Raw genomic sequence first — 23,500 nt, 5'->3', positions numbered from 1 at the left:
CCTGTAAGTGGGACCACACAGTATTAGTCCTTTCCAATTTCCGCACATCCTCACCCATACTTGGCTTTCTGTCTTTTTCACTAGAGCCGTCCTGGTGGCTGTGAAGTGGTATCTCATTGTGGGCTCGATTTGCATTTCCCTACTGACTAATGACGTTGAGGGTCTCTTCACATGCTTATTGGCCATTTGTATATCTTTTCTGGAGAAATGTCCATTTAGATCTTTTGCTTATTTTTTGCTTATTTTTTAATTGGGCTGTTGGTCTCTTTATTACTGAATTATTATATATTCTGGATACAAGTCCCTTATCAGAGATGGGATGAGAATATATATCAGAGATATATTCTCTCCCATTCTATGGGTTGTCTTCTCCCTCCTCTTTTTTTTTGCGGTACGCGGGCCTATCACTGTTGTGGCCTCTCCCGTTGCGGAGCACAGGCTCCAGACACGCAGGCTCAGCGGCCATGGCTCACGGGCCCAGCCACTCCGCGGCATGTGGGATCTTCCCAGACCAGGGCACGAACCCGTGTCCACTGCATCGGCAGGCGGATTCTCAACCACTGTGCCACCAGGGAAGCCCCTCCTTTTTTTTTTTTAAACCATGAGTACACATCACTTCCCATGTCTAGAATCTTTAATGGTTCCTTATTTTCTTTTTTTAAATTTTTATTTTTTTATTGAAGTATAGTTGATTTACAATGTTTCAGGTGTACAGCAAAGGGATTCAGTTTCATATCTATATATATAACTGAATATATATATTCTTTTTCAGATTCTTTTCCATTACAGGTTATTATAATATATTGAGTATAGTTCCCTGTACTATACAATAGGTCCTTGTTGATTATCTATTTTATATATAGTAGTGTGTATATGTTAATCCCAAACTCCTAATTTATCCCTCCCCCCCCATGTTTCCCCTTTGGTAACCGTAAGTTTGTTTTCTATGTCCCTGAGTCTGTTTCTCTTTTTGTAAATAAGTTCATTTGTATCACTTTTTTTAGATTCCACATATAAGTGATATCATATGGTATTTGTCTTTCTCTGACTTACTTCACTTAGCATGATCATCTCTAGGTCCATCCATGTTGCTGCAAATGGCATTATTTCATTCTTTTTTCATGGCTGAGTAATATTCCATTGTATATACATATATGACATCTTCTTTGTTCATTCATCTGTTGATGGATGTTTAGGTTGCTTCCATGTCTTGACTGCTGTAAATAGTGAACATTGGGGTGCATGTATCTTTTTGAATTAGCGTTTTCACCTTTTCTGGATATATGCCCAGGAGTGGGATTGCTGGATTGGTTCCTTATTTTCTAAAGAATAGAGTCCAGACTTGCAAGGATTGCATTCAGGTTTGTGTATCTGGAATCTCATCCCATAGCTTACCGCTGCCCTGAGGGATCCCTTTTCTCCATCTGACCACTGACTCTCAGCCTGGGGACACTGGGCAGTGTCTGGAGGCACGTGTAGTCATCACGACTCTGGGGGCTCCTGGTATCTTCTGGGTGGAGGCTGGGGATGCTGCTCCACACCCCACTGTGGCCACGACGGCCCCACCACAAAGAACCACCCTGCCCCCGGTGTCAACAGAGCCCCAAACCTTGCTTCTTCTGAAAACTTCCTTGTCTTTTTTATTTTATTTATTTTTGATTGATTGATTGAATGATTGACCGTTTTGGCTGTGTCGGCTCCTTGTTGCGGCACGCGGGATCTTGCGTTGTGGCGCGCAGGCTCCAGAGCGCATGGGCTCTGTGGTTTGTGGCACTCAGACTCTCTAGTTGAGGCACACGAGCTCTGTAGTTGTGGCACGCAGGCTTAGTTGCCCCGCAGCCTGTGGGATCTTAGTTCCCTAACCAGGGATCAAACCCACATCCCATGCGTTGGAAGGCAGATTCTTTACCACTGGACCACCAGGGAAGTCCCTGTCGTTTTTAAACAGAATAAAAATGTACATTGGATCTTGCCATCCCCTCTTATAAAACCTTTTAATGATGTCTTGCATTCCTTGGAACTCTGTATCTGCCAAAGACTGGAAACAATCTCAGTGACCATCAGTGGAGCATTGGTTAAATAAGTTATGGTTCATCCGGGCAACAGAATGCCAATGGGCCAAGTATACTCATGTACATGGAAGGAAAGAAAAATATATTTCAACTATACTTGAATTTAAAAATAAATAAATAAATAAACTGAACTTGTACTATCAAAAAAAAAAGAGAAAAAAAATATAAAGCAGCTTGAAGGTTCCCAGAATATAATCCCCACATATATAAAACTACTGGAAAGGATGTTTACTAAAATACTAACAGTCGTTACCTACAACAGGGGTCAGCAAACCATGGCCCGTGGGCCAATTCCAGCCCACCACTTGTTTTTTTAAAATAAAGTTTTATTGGCACATAGTTCTGCTATTCATTTACAAGTTATACATAAGCTGCTTTTGCAGGGTCCAATACTTGTAACAGACATCACATGACCAGCAAAGCAGAAAATCCTTATCATCTAGTCCTTTTTCTCTTTTTATTTATTTATTTGTTTGTTTGTTTTTTATTTATTTATTTTGGCTGTGTTGGGTCTTTGTTGCTACACGTGGGCTTTGTCTAGTTGTAGCGAGTGGGGGCTACTCTTTGTTGCGGTGTGCGGGCTTCTCATTGCGGTGGCTTCTCTTGTTGCAGAGCATGGGCTCTAGGCGCACAGGCTTCAGTAGTTGTGGCACACGGGCTCAGCAGTTGTGGTGCACAGGCTTAGTTGCTCCATGGCATGTGGGATTCTCCCGGACCAGGGCTCGATCCCATGTCCCCTGCATTGGCAGGCAGATTCTTAACCACTGCGCCACCAGGGAAGTCCCCATCTAGTCCTTTAAAGAAGAAATTTGCTGACCCCTGGTCTGTATGATGGAATTTGGGGTAATTTTCTAATTTTAATATTTAATATATTTTTGTCCATGGAAACAACCCTTGTTTCAATTTTTGTTCTGTCTTCTTTGGTTTTCCCTAGATGAAAATGAACTGGCCATTTTAACTCAGGAGAATAATTTATACTATGGAAGCCTGGGAATCCTGTCAAGTTCTCTAATCAAAGTAGGTAAAATCCCTGCGCTACCTGGTTGGTAAGGAATAACGGTCTTCCTCTCAAATGTCTGATCCTTTTTCTTCTTCTTTTTCTTTTTTTCTTTTGTCTGATCCTTTTTCTGAAGAAATTGCTCTAGTTATTAAAATAGTAATAGTATTTGTAATAGCAATAGTGATAATATAACAGTAATTTCAATTAGTTTTACACCTGAAGAGTAGGTGCCTCAACAAAGTGTACTTATGACTTTGCTTGGTTTTTTGGTTTCTTAGGGTTTGGGGTTTTTTTTGGGGGGGGGTCTTCTTCTTTAAATATGAATCATAAGAAAAAGCTTAAATCCTCAATAAAGAATGAGAATGAGCTGATCTCAGAAGTCATTTTTCTCTTAGTTTGCAGACCAAAACATCTGGTCCGAAGAGGCAGTCCTGATGTTCACTGACGTGGGCATGCTTGAGATACTGACCCCGCTCCCTGACCCAACCTCACCAGCTTTTGATTTCCAGAAGTGCCCCGTGAACATCCAGGCGATTCTCATGGATCCCCAACTCCAAGTTGATGTCTGCAAAGTATGTGGTCGTGACTCTATGGATTAATTTCCAGAAAGATGTTAGAGTGTCCATTTCCAAAGGGCCTTTGAGTCCATGGTGATCAGTGAAATGAAAACTAAAAGAAAGGCAACTGTGCCATGTACAGTTTATCGATAAAACACACTCTGTCTAAAATATCCTTTTATGAGATGATGGTGCTAATAGATGGGAACAGGGTTTTTCTTATTTTCTTTTCTTGCCACAGTAACAAGTCAATCCCCAGCCCTGAGCATTTTCCTGTGGGTCTTTGAAATCACATGTCTGGCATGTCTGGGAATTGCTGGTTTTATGCAAAGTGCAGGAAAATGAAAGAAAGAGAGAATGAGAGAGAGAGAGAGAGAGGAAGCCACAGCAAGGCTTTTATGCAAATATTTGGCAACTGAAACTGTTCTGAGAAAGATGGCGTTAGCAAGTAGTGTTTCCCCACCAAAAAAGACAAAGCGACTATGTAGCCTATCAAGATCCTATGGATGAAAGCTGAAATAGTTGTGAGTCACAAAAATAACACAGTATTGGATAATAAGCTAAAGTATAAAATAAATATACACGAGTCCATACCGATGTAAATAAATGACTGAATAAATAAACGGATGGGAGACACCTCTCCATCACAGAAGAGTTCCAAATAACATAAGTACGTACTCTCCCCTCCAGGAGGTGGTGTTGAATGCCCCCTGCCTGAGTGTGGACTGGCCTTAGCGATTTGCTTTAAAAGAATAAAGTCTGGGGCTTCCCTGGTGGTGCAGTGGTTGAGAATCCGCCTCCCAATACAGGGAACATGGGTTCGAGCCCTGGTCTGGGAGGATCCCACATGCCGCAGAGCAACTGGGCCCGTGAGCCACAACTACTGAGCCTGCGCGTCTGGAGCTTGTGCTCCGCAACAAGAGAGGCCGCGATAGTGAGAGGCCCGTGCACCGCGATGAAGAGTGGCCCCCGCTTGCCACAACTAGAGAAAGCCCTCGCACAGAAACAAAGACCCAACACAGCCAAAAATAAATAAATTTAAAAAAAAAAAGAAAAGAATAGAGTCTGGATGGGGTAAATAGCCTGGCAGATACCGCCTTCACCAGGAGACCAGGATGCGCAAGGGCAATCATGAGTCCTGTTGCCAGGACAGGACATTTCAGTTAACCTTGTCATTCCTTGCCAACCCCAGACCTGGAATCAGAAGGAACTTATTGGTTCCCCTCCTAGCACAGCAGGCAACCAACCCACTGTCTTAAAAATGGGATAAATAGGGCTTACGTGGTGGCGCAGTGGTTAAGAATCTGCCTGCCAATGCAGGGGACAAGGGTTTGAGCCCTGGTCTGAGAAGATCCCACATGCTGCAGAGCAACTAAGCCCATGCCCTGCAACTACTGAGCCTGTGCTCTAGGGCCCGCGAGCCACAACTACTGAAGCCCGCACGCCTAGAGCCCGTGCTCTGCAACAAGAGAAGCCACCGCAATGAGAAGCCCACGCACCGCAACGAAGAGTAGCCCCCGCTCTCTGCAACTAGAGAAAGCCCACGCGCAGCAAACAACAACAAAAAAGGGATAAATAAAAGGCAAGATGCAAGCATTTCTCCTCCTCTCCTTCACACCCTTCTGCTGGGTCAGCACAGGGAAAGGGTCTCTTTATAAAATTATTCTGGTGAATATATGAAAACAAAATGATAAGGTATCGCCCTGTGGAAACCCCAGCATCAGAAAAGCGAGACAGCGGGCCATTACGTGCCACCTACAGAATATCATTCACCTGCTGGGTCTTCCCAACTCGATCCCACCGTAATGTGATGGATCCAGCCACCAATCTGCCAAAAAGGCAGAGCACATAGGAACATGTGTCCATCTGCCCCAGGAAAATCCAGACAGTGGGAAATCTACAGGTCCCACGGTCTGGGTTCTTCAAAGATGCCTAGAAATGAAAATGATAAGGGAGGGAGGGGAAGCTGTGGATTGAAAGAGACTTAAAAAGACAAAATGTTCGCAAACAGAAAAATTATATCATCTAGGGATGCACGTTTGGCAATAATTCTAGGAAGAAACGCAAGCAGGTAATTACTGCAAGAAGTCAGGCGGGGAGTGGAGGGGCCAGGGTACTTCGGGAGAGAAGAGGGGCTGTGTCCGGGGGTGGGGGGAACCTTGAGGGTCTTCTGCGGGTGCAGGGTCTAGCGGCGAAGACAGTGGCTTGAGTGACAGCCCAGGCTGCTGCACCCGAGAGACTGGAAGGTTCCATCCCTGGGGAGCCCCCTCCTGCCACTGACCACTTGCCCTGTACTTTGGGAAACAGAGGCTTGATTTGATGGATTGAATGACTGACTGATGGATTTTTTTTTTTTTTTGCATTTCTAACTAGGTGGAACTTCTGCAGGGAGAATTTGAAAATAAAATGTATACCATTGATATGAACAGTGAGTTGGAGTTGACGGCCCTCATGATACCCCGGCCCAGCACATCACCAGTCCCACTAGTAAGCATGCTTTATCTGTTTGACAAGTGTTTCTGACACCTGGCATCCCTAGCAGCCTTGGCCTCACGTCCTGTGCCCACAATTCCCAAGCTCTGGAAATTCGCTGGCACCCTCCCGGAAGACACGCTCACCCAGGAAGCCCCTAGAAACTCCCCTTCTTCCTCACCAGGGTCCACATGCCTGGCCGTGGCTGTGCACCTGCCGGCCCAGCCTCCTCTCCCACTACCTCTGTGCCGGCTCTCCACCCTTCTTCGGAGCTGCCCAGAACCTTTCCAAAAATGCCCTTTCCTCCCTCTCAGCTCAGCCAGCACCGGCTTCCCTCCTGGAGGGGATGCCTGAAAAACTGGGCGTTCCTGGCCCTGAAACCCACGTGTCCAAGCCTGGACTCTTGGGTGCAAACAATCAAGCTGAAAACAGAGGGGTGGACCAGTGTAAGGATTCAAGGGGATGTCTAGCCAGCTGGCACCAGGGCCTGCGAGGGGGCGCCAGGCTGGCTCTTGCCTTGTGCTCTCTCATCACCCCCCCTTCCCCCGCCCCTCCGCAGGACGGGCCCCTCCGCGCACCAGGGACAGTTCTGGGTCTTGCAGGGCTGCAACCCCAGGCTGTCTGCACAACGGGACTCAGAGCCACAGTTAGGGGGTGTGGATGACACGGGGTGGTGGTGGGGGCGCATTTGGGGATGGAGCCGGCAGCTGCGTTTGCAGAGCAAGCTGAGTCTTCAGTTTGAAGGGGGACCGGGGTCACCTGTGGGTGCGCCCCCAGCTGCTCCCCGCCGCGCCTGCTGGCGCCGTACAGAGCGTGCATCTCCCATCCCGCCCCCAGGTAATGGTGAGCAACCCCCATTCCCTGGGGCTGCAGGCTGTCATCTACGAGGACGGCTACACCTACGATGGGAACACCAAACACAGGCTGGTGAGGTCGCCCCTCCCCTCCCCCCCCAAACCCGGATCAACAGGAGAGGGGCTCGGCCTTGACCCACTGGGCCAGCCAGGTCCAGCCGCCTCAGGGTGTCCCTCGTCGGACCTCCTTCCTGCTTCCCTTCCTTATACACACTCAGATAAGGTGCTGCGGAATTTTGAGGGGACACAGCCCCTGCCCCTCCCCCACCCCAGGCAGGCCGCAGTCCCCCAGAGAGTGAGGGCATCAGGTGTCACACAGAAGGGGCAAGGAGGATGGGGCGGGGAGCCTGACCCACCCGGGGAGGGCGTGAGACCTGAGTTAGCTGGGTAAACCCTGGAATCAGGAGGCAAGCCAGGGCCACCGGGAGGGTCTTGGCCAAATATGGGTCTGGGGGATCCATAGGGCAGAGCCAGGCCTCGCAGTCACAGCAGGGAGTTGGGACTTGACCCCAGGCCACAACAAACTCTTTGGATCAGACCATGTCACATCACAGCTAAGTAGGAGGGGAAACTAAGTCACGCCCCACTGTGGGTCCCCGGGACAAAGGCAGGGAGCTTGGAGCAGGTGGGTCATTCCCATGAGCTTCCAGAAGCCTTTCATGGGCTTAGACCCAGAGGCAGGCTGGGTGGCTCCCGGGTTCCTCCTCCCAACACCCCCATCCTGCCCTCCGTCTCTGCTGAGCCCTGATTGCGGGACCACCCGGGGCTGCTCCACTGCTGCAGTTGCATTTTCTCTCTTGCTTCCGCAGAACATTTCACTGAGGCAGCAGCAACACTGGGGCAGGGCTGACCCCAACTTCACCTCCAGGTACGTCATCACCGGATGGTAGCGGTGGGTGGCCCCAGGGTGTCCCCTTAGCAGGAGCCAAGGAATCAGGGCCGAGACCCAGACTCCCCCACTCCAAGGACAGTAAGGCAAGAACGATTAAACTCTTACAGGGAGAAAAATACCATATGATATCACTTATTTGTGGAATCTAAACTGTGACACAAATGGACTTATTTACGAAATAGAAACAGACTCAGATATGGAGAACAGACTTGTGGTTGCAAAGGGGAAGGGGGAGGTGGGGGAGGGATGTGCTGGGAGTCTGGGGTTAGCAGATGCAAACTATTATATATAGGATGGGTAAACAACAAGGCCCTACTGTAGAGCACAAGAAGTAGATTCAATATCCTGTGACAAACCATAATGGAAAAGAATCTGAAAAACAATATATATACAGGGCTTCCCTGGTGGCGCAGTGGTTGAGAATATGCCTGCCAATGCAGGGGACACGGGTTCAAGCCCTGGTCTGGGAAGATGCCACATGCCTCGGAGCAACTAAGCCCGTGCACCGCAACTACTGAGCCCTCGCTCTAGAGCCTGCAAGCCACAACTACTGAAGTCCGTGCGCCTAGAGCCTGTGCTCCACAACACGAGAAGCCACCGCAGTGAGAAGCCGGCTCGCGGCAACTAGAGAAAGCCCGCGCGCAGCAACAAAGACCCAACACAGCCAAAAATAAATAAATAAAATAAAATTTTTAAAAAACAATATATATATAAATGTATAACTGAATCACTTTGCTGTACAGCAGAAATTAACACAACTTTGTAAATTAACTATACTTCAATAAAATAAATGTTTTTAAAAACTCTTCACAAATGGTAGTTTCTCAAAAAACTATATATATATATGTAAAAGAAACACCGTGTAAACAACCTCTGAATCAAAGAATTCAGCTCAAATATATTCAGAGAAAAAATGTATAGCCCAAGCACTTTTATTATGAGGAAAAAAAATGGACCTAGTGATAAATAAACTAAATATTTAACATAAGGACCTAGGGGGACAACAAAAAGAAATTATGGGAAGGGAATGAAACATGATACAATATGGAATGTATTAAATAGAGAACAAAAAGACAGCATAGAGTCAAGACGTAAGATAAAGCTGGTTCTCCAGAAGACACCACAATCCTGATGGAGAAAAGACAGAATTAAAATGAACAATAGGAATGAAAAACGAAAATAAAAGTATGGATACCGAACCTGTTCAAAGAACAATGAGAAAACATTATATGCAGTTAGGTGATAATAAAACTGGGGCTCAGATGCTCTTTTCAATAAGTAATTATATATAGATTAACAAAACTGACTCAAGAAGAGGTAGAAACTAGAGGGAGGGTGGTGCCACCATGTGTGAGCAGATGTTCTTGGTCAATATTCTGGACCGACTGGATGAACAGATGAATGGATGAACGGATGGATGGATGGATGGATGGATGGATGGGTGGATGGATGGATGGATGGATGGGTGGATGGGTGGATGGATGGGTGGATGGATGGATGGATGGATGGATGGATGGGTGGGTGGATGGATGGATGGATGGATGGATGGGTGGATGGGTGGATGGGTGGATGGGTGGATGGATAGATAAATGAATGGGTGGGTTGTCGATGCTTTTTACTGCAATAACACACACTCCCATTGCCTTGCAGCATAAAGAGACCCACAATATCAACCATCACTCTGGACATAGCCAACAAAGAAATTTCATGCTTGGACCTTAAGCCACTGGTATGACCAAAACTTTTGCTGTCCCATACTCTTTTTTGCGGTACGCGGGGCTCTCACTGCTGCGGCCTCTCCCGTTGCGGAGCACAGGCTCCAGACGCACAGGCTCAGCGGCCATGGCTCACGGGCCCAGCCGCTCCGCGGCATGTGGGATCTTCCCGGACCGGGGCATGAACCCGTGTCCCCTGCATCGGCAGGTGGACTCTCAACCACTGCGCCACCAGGGAAGCCCCTGTCCCATACTCTTTGTCCTTAGTGTTAAGACTGATGACAGCAGGCCTTGGCTGGCTTGTCCCCTAGGGGCTGGCTAAGCTCACACTCAGGATCTGGAAATGGAGGTGATTCTGCCCTAGTTGCCAAGGTCACTGCCCCTTCCCCATCGTCTTCCCCCAGGGCTGTGCCTCAGGACTCACCAACTTCGGAGCAGGTGTACTAGCTGGGGGTTATCAGATGGCGGGACCTTAGCGGTGCCCCATAGATCAGGCAGGCTCTTAGGGTTTGACTCTGTGAGTCCCAGGCACCTGGACACCGCATTGCGACCCAGGCGCAGGGTTTCTGGTCCCGGCTGCGTCAAGTGCGCCCCCTCGTGGGCTTTCATGGTGCCCTCGCTGACCGGAGTCAGCATCCTCATTCCCTCCTTGTCTCTCCACCCCACATCCCCCCGCCGCTGCAGACAGCCCTTATTTCAGTCGGTTGTGACCTGGAGAAGAAGATCGTCATTCAGAAGTGAGTATGTCGATATGGCGTGGGGAGGGGAGAAGTGGGGGGTGGCGAGGTGGGGAGTGGGGACTGGATGAGAGGGTCACCATTGCTTCACAACTGCTAAAGTCGGGTGACACTACTCTGTCTGCTTTTACACATGTTTAACATTTCCATAACGAACAGCTCAATAATTAATCCTAACAGATTAAGTTAGAGTCTACAGTGGGTGGCTGCCTCCTCCACACCGACTTGGTGAAATTTACATGTTCTCCCTGCTCCCTCATCCTTTGCTCATTCCCTTTCTCCCTTTTAGTCCCTGAGTTCCTCATTTTGATTAAAATTGCTCAGAGAGGGCTTCCCTGGTGGTGCAGTGGTTAGGAATCCGCCTGCCAATGCAGGGGACACGGGTTCGAGCCCTGGTCTGGGAAGCTCCCACATGCCGCGAAGCAACTCAGCCCCTGCGCCACAACTACTGAGCCTGCGCTCTAGAGCCCGCGAGCCACAACTACGGAGCCCGCGTGCCACAACTACTGAATCCCGTGTGCCTAGAGCCCGTGCTCTGCAACAAGGGAAGCCACCGCAATAAGAAGCCCGCGCACCTCAACGAAGAGCAGCCCCTGCTTGCCGCAACTAGAGAAAGCCCATGCACAGCAACGAAGACCCAATGCAGCCAAAAATAAATAAATGAAATAAATAAATTTATAAAACTGCTCAGAGATTTAGGGTTTAATCACCTGCTGAAAATTTGAGGAACTTTGTTTCCAGGATCCATAGTTACTGCAGAGAACGCAGCCATGAGAAATGAAGAAAAAGAAAGGAAGAACCCCTGAAGACTGGCCAAACCACCACACGTTCTCCCCTTCGGGCTGTGGTGTGCCAGCAAATGGGCGACAGCCAGTTCTGGGGGAGCCCGGATTTGTAGCATTTGCCAATTCCCGTGGTGTAAATGCTCCCATGGAGCCTATAGATCACTACCAAAGTGAGTCTCTACTGGCTCATGAAACTCCTGAGGATATAACAGCCGGCTCTCGGAGCTAGTAAGAGCCAGCCTCAGCGCTCCACTGCATGGGGCAATAATAAAGTCAAGTGATGGTTTTACCAGATTTTCCCCCCAAAAGGGAAACGCTTTATTGAATCAATAAATGATGTTATCAATATTTAGAACATATGTGCAGGAAAGTCTTTAAAACAATATTTTCAAAGCTGCTGCCATAAAGAGAGTGGGAAAGGTATTTGCCATACATGTAACTAAAAAAGGACTTGTATCCAGAATTTATAAAGAATTCCTACGAATCAGAAAAAAAAAAGACAAACGTATAGAAAAAAATGGGCAAAAGGCTTGAGCAGGCACTCCCAAAAAAGGAGGGAAAAAGGCTGATAAACACAAAAAGTTGTTGAAAAAGTAGTCAATTTCATAGGAAAATGAAAATGAAAGCTACGTTAGAGACCGATATTCAGCACGAGCATGGCAGAACTGACAAAGCCTGGAAAGTAGTACTATAAGGATGGGAACCCCCTGGCAGCCTCAGGAACCCCCAGACATTGCTGGTGGGCGTGTACATTTTTCGGCTGCTTTGGAAAGCACTTCTTTCCACCAGCAATTCCACTCATGCACATCTGCACTGATCTAGGTTCCAGAATGTTCTCAGCAGCATTATTCTGAATAGCTCCAAGCTGGAAGCAGGCCAACTGAAATGTCCATCGACAGAAGGATGGGTAAACCAAGTGCAGGGTTTTGATACAACAGAATGTCACAGCAGTGAAAACGAACGGGGCAGAATTGCCTGGATGGATCGTACAAACGTGGGCATGGAATCAAAAGAATACACAGCATGATTCTAGTCTTAAAAGTCCAAAATCAGGGGAATTCCCTGGCAGTCCAGTGGTTAGGACTCTGCACTTCCACTGCAAGGGGCACAGGTTCCATCCCTGGTTGGGGAACTAAGATCCCACAAGCTGGGTGGCACAGAAAAAAAAAATCCAAAATCAGGCAAAAATAAACTACAGTCAGCCCTTGTATCTGCAGGTTCTGCATCCGCGGATTCAACCAGCCAAGGGTGGATGGTGTTTAAGTTCGTGGTCGGTTGAATCTGTGGCCGTGGAACCCGAGGATACAGAGGCCCCCACTATGGGACTTGAGCATCCTCGGATTGTGTTATCTACAGCAGATCCTGGACCAACCCCCTGCAGATACCAAGGCAGGACTGCATGTTGCTTAAGGATACATGCACAGATGGTAACAGTACAAAGAAAAACAGGGAAAGGATTGTCTCAAAAGTCAGGACACCCAGCTCCCACATCTCCATGTGTAACATCATTCTCCAATAAAAGGAACTAGGGCTCCTTGGCAAAATGACTGATTCTAGGCCAGGCAGGGAAGATTCAAGATGAGCCTGGAGGGGCTTCCCTGGTGGTGCAGTGGTTGAGAGTCCGCCTGCCGATGCAGAGGACACAGGTTCGTGCCCCGGTCCGGGAAGATACCACATGCCGCGGAGCGGCTGGGCCCGTGAGCCATGGCCGCTGAGCCTGCGCGTCCGGAGCCTGTGCTCCGCAACAGGAGAGGCCACAACAGTGAGGGCCCACGTACCGAAAAAAAAAAAAAAAGATGAGCCTGGAGCATCTTGGAGAACCAGAAGGTAAGAAAGGGCTCAAAATCCAACCAATGGGGAGATAACATATGTCAAAGGGAACAATTCACAATTCTTTGGTCCCGGATGGGTTCAGGCAGCTTCTCACCATCTTTTGTTGCTCGCAGTGAAATCTCAGCCTGTTACAATGGCATCCTCGACCCCGTGGCCCTTCAGGACAACTATAGCTACGTCATTGAGAGGTGAGCCCCCCCCCCCCACCGCCAACACACACACACATGAGCCAAAGGCGAATCAAGAATCATTATTTAAATTTTTATTTATGTATTTGGCCGCACCGCGCCAGCATGCGGAATCTTAGTTCCCCCACCATGGATTGAAACCCCCTGCAGTGGAGGCTCAGAGTCTTAACCACTGGACCTCCAGGGAAGTCCCAAGAATCATTTTTAAACCGTAATGGAAAAGAAAACAAATTTTTTTTGAAGAAAGGAAAAAAAGAATCGTTTTAAAATGGATACCCTGCCAATTGATATCCAGCCCACAGGGAATCCGAGGGAGCAAGCAGACAGGTAGGGAAGGTGGCTGGGCCTTCGGGGAATCAGTGTGATGTGGCAGGGCCCCTGGCCCAGGTCTGCACAGGCTCTGCCACCTGCTGGGCCAGCTTTCAGACCCCTCCCCAGCCTGCCACCAGCTCCCGGAGCCCGGTCCCCTGTTCATCCCAGCTAGCGGAGTTGGCCAGACACTGTCCAGCCAAGGCAGGAGGGGGTGGCCGGCCAAAGTGACCCCCTCTGCAGGGCGGCACAGAGAGCCCCTCCCACACTGGTGCACACCACCAGCCCCCTGGCATGGGAAGACACTCGTGGGTCTTATACGACATGACCCTCCCCCCTCCAACACAAGCCAAGAGTCCGTCCCCCATCCAGACCCACGGCCGAGACGGAAACTGGCCCTGCTGGACTTGCCAACCAGTGAGGCTGCAGCCAGAGAGCCTGGGGGCGTGAGAGTGTGTGAGTCAGGGTCTCCAGAGAGAGAGAAGCCACAGGATGTATGTGTGAGACAGAGAGACACAGAGGCACAGACAGACAGAGACAGAGTGACAGAGACAGAGATTTATTTTAAGGACTTGGTTCCCGGACTGTAGAGGTCTGGTGAGTCCACAGTCTGACAGGGGAGGCTAGGGGCTGGCAGCTCAGGGAAGAGTTGCAGTTCTAGTTCAAGGCCATCGGCAGGCCGACTTCTTTCTTGCTGGGGGAGGCCCATGTTTGTTCTACTCAGGCCTCCAGCTGCACCCACATTAGGGAGAGCACTGCTTTACTGATTTCAATATTGACCTCTGCCCCAAAGAAGAGCCTCACAGAAACACCCAGAATCACATCTGACCACAGTCGAGGTGCTGTGGCCCAGCTAAGTGGACCCGGAATGTCAACCACCGCAGGGGTCCCAAGGTCATTTCGACCAGGACTCTGAAGCCCCCGCTCAGACATGCTTCCATGACCGTGACCCCATGTGCAGGGAAGAAGCGGGGCTGTGGGCGGGTGGACGTTCGGGCGCCTGGCGGGAGCTCGCCCGTGTCTATGTCCTGCTCTCCCACAGGGAAGCCTACGACCCCAGCTTCCGGGGTCAGAAGGCCACGGAGGACCTGGAGGTGCCTTACCACTACGAGAAGCTGGGCTGCCCCATCCTCGTCTACTACGACACCCCATGGAAGCCGGTGGTGGAACTGTGAGGACCCACCCCCCAGTCCCCCACCCCGCCAGCCCCCCGCCGCCCTCACCATCATCACAGGCCCCCAGAGCCCCCTCCACCCCTTTGCTCTGGCCGCATCCTCTCCCTGCCTTTTCCCTCCGTAGCTCTCAGCTCACACATCCCCTCCTCTTCCCCGTCTTAGCTCAGAGGCCTTAACAAAACACCACAGACTGGGGGGCTTAAACAGCAGACACTGACTTTCTCACAGTCCTAGAGGCCGGAAGTCCAAGTTCAAGGTGTGGGCAGGCTCTTCCCCCAGGCCTCTCTCCTTGGCCGCAGAGGCTGCCACTTCCCGTGGCATCAGGGCCCACCCTTATGACCTCACTCAACTTCGATTGCCTCGTTAAAGGCCCCACCTCCAAATCCAGTCGCACGGGGGGTTAGGGCTTCACATAGGAATTTGGGGGACACATTTCAGGCCATGCCACTCGCTCTGCCCCCTTCCATGGATTCTGTCTTCCTTCATTCCGTCCCCACCCCCACCCCACCCCACCCCACCCCCACCCCACCCCACCCCACCCCACCCCCACCCCACCCCACCCCACCCCACCCCCCACGGACCACTGCACTAAATGTTGTTGACGGACTGAACGGTGGTCGAAACCACTCACACGTGGCAACACTTAGATTCATTAGAACGTCACGTGTTAGCTCCTCGTGGCCTCAGTCTCACACCCAGGTGAGACTGTGGGCCGGGCACGCCCCTAACTCAGAGCTGCCACGTGGTGGGGTGCCTGCCAGCCTGGGGTGAGGAAGAAGGGAAGGGTCCCATCAGAGGAGGGGTGTAAGCCCCAACCTGGCAGGAGACAAACATGCATCCAAAAATAAGTTTTGTTTTTCTTTTTTTTGGCCCCCGCGTCTTGCGGGTACCTTAGTTCCCCGTCCAGGGATGGAAGCCGGGTACGCGGCAGTGGAATCCCGGACCCCTAACCACTGGACCACCAGGGAATTCCCCCCCAAATAAGGATTTAGAAAAAGCTTAATTCACCGCCCTAAATGTATACCTCTGGAATGTTTACAGGTGTCAAAAAATAAGCAACCCCCAGTCCCCGACCCCAACCCCGACCCCGTCAGCGTCCTGTCACCACCTGCCACTGCATATCCGCGTTGACTGTCCCAGAAGTGTCAGCCTGGTGGGGGGTGGGGGTGGCCCTGCCCTGCTCTGCCACCTCCCACCACCCCCAGATGGTCTCACAACACATCAGGGCCCCCAGCCTCCCCCACCCCTGACGGCCCCCCAGCAGCCTCACCTGTGCATGGTGTGTCCCAGGTGGAGGGCAGGAAAGTTCCAGGAGGTGGTCGAGGCCGAGTACGTCCTGCTGGAGGTGAACGGGCTGTTCACGTACACGTACTCCCTGACGGCCGACATGGCCCTCTGCAGTTCCCAGCCGCAGAACTGGACCACCATCGCCAAGACGGCCGGCGACAAAGGGCCCTTCGCCTGGGACCGAGAGGTGGGGCCTGCGTTCTGATTATTCCCAAAACAGGTCGCAGAAGGCGACGACTGGTCAGGCCCACTGTGTGTTGGGGGCCGACTCGGTCTGTTCGGGCTGCTGTAAAGATCACCATAGAGCCTGCGGCTTGTAACAGCAGCATTGGTTTCTCACGGTTCTGGAGGCTGAGTCCAATCAAGGCGCCAGCAGATTTGGTGCCTGGTTCCCGGGTGGTGCCTTCTGTGTCCTCACAGGGCAGAAGGGGCGAGGGAGCGCTCCTGGGTCCCTTTATAAGGGCGCCAATCTCCTTCAGGAGGGCTCCACCCCCAGGACCTAATCACCTCCCAAAGGCCCCGCCTCCTAATACATCACCTTCTGGGGTAGGTTTCGGCATATGAATGGGGGGGGGGTGCAGGGCAGACATTCAGTCCCTGGATGGGGCGTCAGGGGATGGAAATGTAAGACGCACAAACTCTTTGGGAATCTCTCCCAAGGGAATCGGAGACGATCGGAGGTGTAGGGACGAAGGTGCTCATGGAGCACACTGCTGATGGTGCGCAAAATTCTGGAACCATCCAAATGCCCATTATTTAAGGGGCTGATTATACTTACGGTCCGTTCTGCTCAACGAGCGTTTCTATCACGAACGTTGGTTGGTACACGACTGACAAATAAGGTTATGGTGTCAGTGAAAGGAAGACATCGCATTGTTCCTCTGGGGGTGGGGGGGCTTCTGGCGCATATTAATTAGTTTCCATCCACCCTCGGCCTCTCAACGCCAAGGGCAAGAACGCGGCGCAATGCGGCCACGTCACCAGCAGGGGCGCGCGCGCTCTTCGCGCCCGAAGCCGGTTCCAGCGAGAACTCCCGGCTCCTTAATTTTGTGTTTGCTTTCTTAAAAGCCGCAGCCTCACCCGTTCCTTACACCCCATTCCATAGAGTGAGCTTGGTCATGTATTTTGGTTGGTGACGTTCGTTTTATTTATTTTTTAACCGAGGTGAAATTCACATAACCGATAATGAACGATTTTAAAGCATGTAACTCCCACAACTCGGGTATGCGTTTTGTGCATTCGCAAGGTTACCCAAACACCACCTCCCTGACCGTTTCTTTAAAAAGAACAAGTCAAAAAAAAAAAAAGAAAAGAAAAAAAAAAGAACAAGCCACACACGGAGCTTTGCTTATTATTTTCTGACTGTGCCGGTGTTTGTATTTGCATTCTTTTTATTAGCCCTCTCGTTCAAAGTGGCATGCATAAATTGAAGAGATTGTCCCATTACTTTTTTTTTCCCATCAGCCCTGGTGGCCGATTTTGTAGAACCCTGAGGGTTTTTCTATCAAGACAGAGCCACAATGCCTGCATGTCCAGCACAGTCATTGGATGGGCTGTTAAAAAGTCCCTGAACCGCTAAAACTGAACCACTGAACCACTAAAAACCATGAGGTGGAGCTAGCTGTGGCAAATAAATGGTCGTTAGGCAAAGCAGCTGTCTCCTTTTTCATTTCACATAGTTTTTATGCAGCCCAGCTTTTTTTCTTTTACTCCCAAAGGATTTTTAAAAAAATTTTAATTGTGGTCAAATATGCATAACATAAAATTGACCATCTTAACCATTTTTAAGCGCACATCTCAGTGGTATTAAGTACATTCACACTGTTGGGCAACCATCCCCACCATCATCTCCATAACTTACTCATCTTCCCAAACTGAAACTCTGTCCCCATGAAACACTCACTCCCCATCCCCTCCCCCAGCCCCCGGCCCCCACCATCTACTTCCTGTCTCTGTGGATCTCTGTAGGGACCTCCTGTGAGTGGGATCACACAGTATTTGTCCTGCATCTGGCTTCTTTCACTGAGCATCATGTCCTCAAGGTTCATCCACATTGTAGCATATGTCAGGATATCCTTCCTTTTTAAGGCTGGATAACATTCCACTAGTGGGTGCGGACCACACTTTTTATCCATGATCTGTCAGTGGACACCTGGCTTGCTTCCACCTTTTGGCTGTTATGAATGGTGCTGCTACGAACGCGGGTGTGCAAATATCTCTTCGAGACCCTGCTTTAGTTTTCTGGTGTCTCTTCTTATAAGGGAATTAATCCCATTATAGGGGCCCAACCCTCAGGACCTCATCAAAACCTTATCACTTCCCAATGGCCCACCTCCAAATACCATCCCACTGGGGGATGGGGCTTCAACATACGAATGGGGGTTGGGGACTCGAACATTCAGTGTGAGGCAGGGGCGCGAAAAGCAGGACCTGGTGACGGACTGGATGTCGGAGGAAGAGGAGGCAAGGGTCAAGCACGGCCCACCAGTTTCCAGCCTGAGCACCTGGGCAGATACTGGCTCAGGGATGAAGCTAGCGGTGGAGGGAAACACACACAGCTTCATTCTGCACCTGCTGAATTCAAGGTGCCACCGAGGAGGAGGGAGCCCAGTGGCCAGCAAAACATAGGGAGACAAGTCAGGGCTGGCGTTGGTTTGGAAGTCTTCTGTGTGTTGCGTGGTAACTTAAGGATGTGTCTGCCAAAGAGGCCAAGAGGAGGGGCCAGGGTAGCGGGACGACTGTGCTGGGGGGACGTGAAGAGGCAGGGGCTCCGTGGGGGACTGCAGGGCTCCAGGCACCTGGGGAACCATCAACAACCGAGAGGAAGTATTGTTGCTGTTGTTGCATCCGAGGAGGGCCAGGTGGCCTGGCACAGCTGAAGTCAGGTGTTTGCCCTCCATCCATTCCCATGGCCCCGGCAGCAGGGCCTGGGGACAAACGACGCCCATCCAGGTGGCCATCCACACCGTGGACACGTTTGCTTTTTGATTCTGACAACGTTTGAACTTTCTCAATAGTAGTACACAGGACAGCTCTTTCCATTACCCAGCACTACAAAGCAAATCATCCCCAAATTCAGTGGGATTTACTGTTTCTCACAAATCCGTGGCTCAGGTGGGCAGTTCCTGTGCCCCACTTGGCGTTGGCTGAGGCCACCCCTGCAGGGGCATTAAGGTCTTCTCACCTGTGTACAAGGCTTCTGTTAGGAACATGGTTCTCCATGTGGCCGCCGGGCTTCTGGGCCCAGAACATTGTTGAAAGCAGGTTTGGGGTTCTGCCCAGATGCTACCTCTTGATGGACAGCTGTGTCCACACAAGAAGGGGAAATGAAGAGCTTCCTCATTTTAAAGTTGCTTGTGGGAGGGGGGGCGGAATCCCCTGGCGGTCCAGTGGTTAGGACTCCGTGATTCCACTGCAGGGGGCACGGGCTCCACAGTCACAAATCGGCTGGCCTGCCCAGCAGGCACTTGGTCCTGGACTCACACCCATGGGTGCTGGTGGGTGGTGGCACCGGTGGGGCCGTGTGTGCAGCGGTAGCACCTGTGGGCTGGCACGGTGTTCCCCGGCCCCCCGGGGCCAGCAGGCATGTCTCTGTCCTCATCCCCAGAATTATGTGAGCTGCCACGACCCTAACAACAACGCACCCTTGAGATGGCCCAAAGTCCCGTATCAGATCTTGGGAGGCCCGACAGAGAACAAGGTCGTTTTCGACCAAAGAAACGGCATCTACATCTTCTTCATTTCCATCGTGGATCCATACTACAGGTGAGTCGCCCTGTGCCAGGGGCCTCTGGGGGAACAGCTGGCTCTCTGGGGGCTGGTTGCACACATGAGGGGGGGACCCACTTTTCTCCCTCCCCTAGGATGACATTTGTTCACTTGCTAAATAAATCCTCATTCAGAGGCCATGCTGGGTGCCGGGGGAACAGCAATGACCAGCAGCCCTGTCCCTGCCCTCAGGGACCAGAGTCACACTCATGTCATGTCTAACAGGTGGGGTGCAGGGGCCGGTGTAGACCGGCTCCCAAACACCGATCATTAGATATTCAGGGATTTTGCAAGCCGGTTGGCTTCCCGCTGGCAGCTGGCGTACTGACACCACGGAAACTGACACTCATTACAGGCCGGCGACCCCACCCCAGGAGCTGGCTGTCAATACTCGCCACCCACTGCGCTGTTCAGATCGTTAACGTCTCCCACTGGGAGGGGGAATGTGGGCGGCATCCTTCCCCGCTCCCCCATCACCTATCCCTTCCAGACGGACACAAAGTCCACCTCCAAAAGCGTGGGGAGACCCTGCCTTCCCTAAAGGTCCCAGAGCCGCTCTGGGACGCCACAGGCGGAAGGCACCGGGGTGGGGATGCCCGGGGAGAGAGGGGTCTGCCTGCAAGGCTCATCCCCTGCCCTGCCTGCACCTTGCCTCCAGCAGAGCCCCCAGCGACTTCCCCCCCTTACCTGGGTGTCCTTCCCTCCATCCTGCCATTCCCACCTGCTCGCAGCCACCTGAGGGACGCTTGTGGCCCCCCTCACGCCCCCCACGCCGCGTCCACTGTGATGAGTGCTTTGTTGGTGTCTGCTGCCCGCCCCCCAGACTGAGCCTGGGCATGGAGGGGGTGGGAATCCCCTGTCTCCAGAGCAGGGGACCACAGGGGTCCTGGGGAAAAATACGGCCTCTGCTAAAATATGTAAGATGGTACGGAAAAACCCAAACGAACTTTTTGGCCAACACAATACAGAGACGACTGCAGAGTTATAGAGGATAGAAGTTAAGCGGATATAAATGGAACTCAGTGCCCGGAGTCAATGCTCCAGGCCCAGCTCTTGTCCCCGTGAGTTTTAAAACGTTTGCTGGGGGAATTCCCTGGCAGTCCAGTGGTTAGGCTCTGTGCTTTCACTGCTGAGGACCTGGGTTCGATCCTCGATCGGGGAACTAAGACACCACAAGCTGAGCAGCGTGGCCGAAAAAAACAAAAAACAAAAAACCAGTTTGCTTGGGTGAAGGGTGAGGCCCCCAAAGGCGGTGCCCCACGGCCTCTCCCTGCCCGCCCCTCGCAGCTACTGTCACCTGGAGACCACATTCAGCGTCTACGTCTACGGGGCCTTCCCACTGCCCATCTTCCCGCCTGAGATCACCATCGTCCTGCTCACGGGGGCCACCCTGCTGTCCGTATGGCTGGCCTACATGATCCCCAAGCTGCTGCACACTGAGCAGGGCCTCAGGGTCAAGGGCGTCTGGGTCAGGCTGCGCAGGAGATGCAGGAAGTCTTGTGCGTGTGTCTGGGCCAGGTGCTGAGCACGCCCGGGGGGCGGAGGTGGGGTGGCAGGGTGGCAGGGAGGGGGCAGAGTTGTCTTGAAATAAAGCGTTTGGTAAGAGAGCCGGTAGCAGTGGGTATCACTCATGTTTCGTGGTTTTTCTACACCTACCTGCCTCCCTCAACATTTTGGCGCCAGAGTCCCTTTGAACTACGGCACCTACGTGGGTTGTTAACAGTGAGAAGGTGGGCAGCCCAAGTCCTAGCGAACACGAGCTTTTGGTGAAACGAGCCCGCACCGGCATGTGGTGGGAGCATTAATCGGCAAGCCCCAGAGATGCAGAGGACACTTGACGTGTTCTCTTAGAGAAACATGAGACCCAAGGAAAAGGGCGGGGGCTGCAGAAGACGGGGACGGGGGGGGGGTCCACCTCTGTTGATAAGCCCTGACATATACACAGACCGACACGTTTACGTGTGTTTTGTGATGTCCACGAATAAAATTTGGAAGCATAGCACATATTTTACACGTACCTGTGTTATGCATACACACGATGCACCCACGTGTGTGTACATGTATGTGCAGAGGTATGTATACATACATGTATATAACAGGTAGGTACATAAGGCATGCACATACACGTGTGTGGTGTGTGTGTGTGCCTGTGTATATACATGTACATGCATATTGCCTATGTGCAGATGTGTGCATGCACGCGCATGTATGTCTGCGATTACATATGTGTATGCACATGCCTATAACAGCTCATATACACATGTGCATGCATGTGTGGGCGACGTGTATATGTCACATATGAGTGCTGCATAATGCGCACACATGCGTGTAGATAACATGCATGCCCACATGCGTGTATGCATGTGTACAGATATGTATATGCACATGTGAATACACATATAGGTGTGCATACAATGTGCACATACGTGTATATGTACATTTGATCGTCTATCCAACTGTTCAGAACTTCCCTCTCCCACACTTCATTCAAACCTCAGGTGGCACGGGACAGCTGTCTCATTCTAGTGAAAACTTTCTCAATAACTTTTCTGATCACTCTTAGGTTAAAAGAACACATCTGACGGTCATTTAAACTGCCCAATACTGGGAATTCCCTGGCGGTCCCGTGGTAGGACTCTGTGCTTTCACTCCTGGGGCCTGGGTTCAATCCCTGGTCGGGAACTACGATCCTGCAAGTGGCTCGGCCAAAAAAAAAAAAAAATTGCCCAATACGGTCTCCACTCAGTCATTAAAAACCTCCACTCCCGGGCTTCCCTGGTGGCGCAGTGGTTGAGAGTCCGCCTGCCGATGCAGGGGACACGGGTTTGTACCCCAGTCCGGGAAGATCCCACATGCCGCGGAGCGGCTGGGCCCGTGAGCCATGGCCACTGGGCCTGCGCGTCCGGAGCCTGTGCTCCACAACGGGAGAGGCTACAACAGTGAGAGGCCCGCGTACCACGAAAAAAAAAAACAGAAACAGAAACACCTCCACTCCCACACCCATTGCAGTGGGCAGTCACCTCACCCGCACCTCCAGGGGCTGCCTGGTCCACCTTCCACGCCTCTCTGGAGGGGACGGTTTAGGCTGTCAGGTGATACTCGTTTCATGACCCTCGGCCCGCATTAATCTTAAAGAAAACCAAGCCCATCCTGTCGCATCCACGTCGTTTGCCAGGGCCTTCCCTTCTTGGGGGCACTTCATATTTGTCTCGAAAATACCCCTAACACGGCTGCAGGCACAGCAGGCTCAGAGGGAAGCGAGGGAAGGGAGCTCCTAGCTTCTCCAGGCCCGCATCCTGTTCACAACACAGATAGGTGATGATCCCGGTACAGCCCAGACTGGCCACGTCAGTCTCTGAGCCCTGGAACCCGCAGGCTCAAGGCGTGGTGCCAGCAGCCAAGACCCCCTGCCCACACGCAGCCACCTCCTGGATCCTAGTCAAGCGCCCGGGGTTCCCCAGCAGGGAAGGTCCCCGAGACCCAGCCCAGGGCCTGGGGCAGGAGGGCCCTTCCTCTGGCAGGCAAGGGGAGGTCCATCTCTCCTTACCTCCTTAGGTGTCACTGGGAAACCGACTCACCCCCTTCAGTCGCCTGGAGTATTTCAGGGGAGGGTGCGGCTGGCAGCTGCCCTGGGCTCTCCAGAAGCGAAAGGCAGACGAGAGCCTGGCCCAGGGTACAGGGGGGAGGGAGCTCCGTGGACTGGAGAGGGAAGGAGCTGGGGCAGGAGGGAACAGGTGTGAGCACTGAAGCTCCCAAACCACCTCAAGCCCGCCCTGTGCCCGCCCCCCACCCCCACCCCGGGAAGCAGAACCCAGGTGTGGCTGGGCCCGAGGTGGAGACTCAGCACCCAGGGCCT

At 51.6% G+C, this 23,500-nt stretch overlaps 2 protein-coding genes across 2 annotated transcripts in view; one reads left to right on the top strand and one right to left on the bottom strand.

Moving 5' to 3' along the window:
* CATSPERD (catsper channel auxiliary subunit delta) overlaps nucleotides 1-21,169 on the top strand; it is a 41,466-nt gene extending 20,297 nt beyond the window's left edge. The window contains exons 11-22 of the mRNA XM_089905606.1: nucleotides 3,007-3,089; nucleotides 3,468-3,644; nucleotides 6,003-6,116; nucleotides 6,939-7,028; nucleotides 7,765-7,823; nucleotides 9,498-9,576; nucleotides 10,247-10,299; nucleotides 13,031-13,105; nucleotides 14,457-14,585; nucleotides 15,880-16,063; nucleotides 19,484-19,641; nucleotides 20,932-21,169. Coding sequence (XP_089761732.1) covers nucleotides 3,007-3,089; nucleotides 3,468-3,644; nucleotides 6,003-6,116; nucleotides 6,939-7,028; nucleotides 7,765-7,823; nucleotides 9,498-9,576; nucleotides 10,247-10,299; nucleotides 13,031-13,105; nucleotides 14,457-14,585; nucleotides 15,880-16,063; nucleotides 19,484-19,641; nucleotides 20,932-21,169 — 1,439 coding nt within the window. The remainder of the gene's footprint in view (nucleotides 1-3,006; nucleotides 3,090-3,467; nucleotides 3,645-6,002; nucleotides 6,117-6,938; nucleotides 7,029-7,764; nucleotides 7,824-9,497; nucleotides 9,577-10,246; nucleotides 10,300-13,030; nucleotides 13,106-14,456; nucleotides 14,586-15,879; nucleotides 16,064-19,483; nucleotides 19,642-20,931) is intronic.
* PRR22 (proline rich 22) overlaps nucleotides 15,844-23,500 on the bottom strand; it is a 10,586-nt gene continuing 2,929 nt past the window's right edge. Inside the window, exon 3 of the mRNA XM_022557389.2 lies at nucleotides 15,844-23,500. This exon is cut by the window's right edge and continues 1,779 nt beyond it. The gene's annotated coding sequence lies outside the window, so the exon portion shown is untranslated.

The sequence above is a fragment of the Delphinapterus leucas genome, unplaced genomic scaffold, assembly GCF_059928025.1.
Source record: "Delphinapterus leucas isolate spDelLeu-1000000601 "Yukka" unplaced genomic scaffold, BTC_Dleu_Yukka2 spDelLeu_asBTCV2_sq25, whole genome shotgun sequence".
Taxonomy (NCBI): Eukaryota; Metazoa; Chordata; class Mammalia; order Artiodactyla; family Monodontidae; genus Delphinapterus; species Delphinapterus leucas.
Note: the sequence above shows the minus strand (reverse complement) of the source record. Positions and strands in the feature narration are given on the sequence as shown.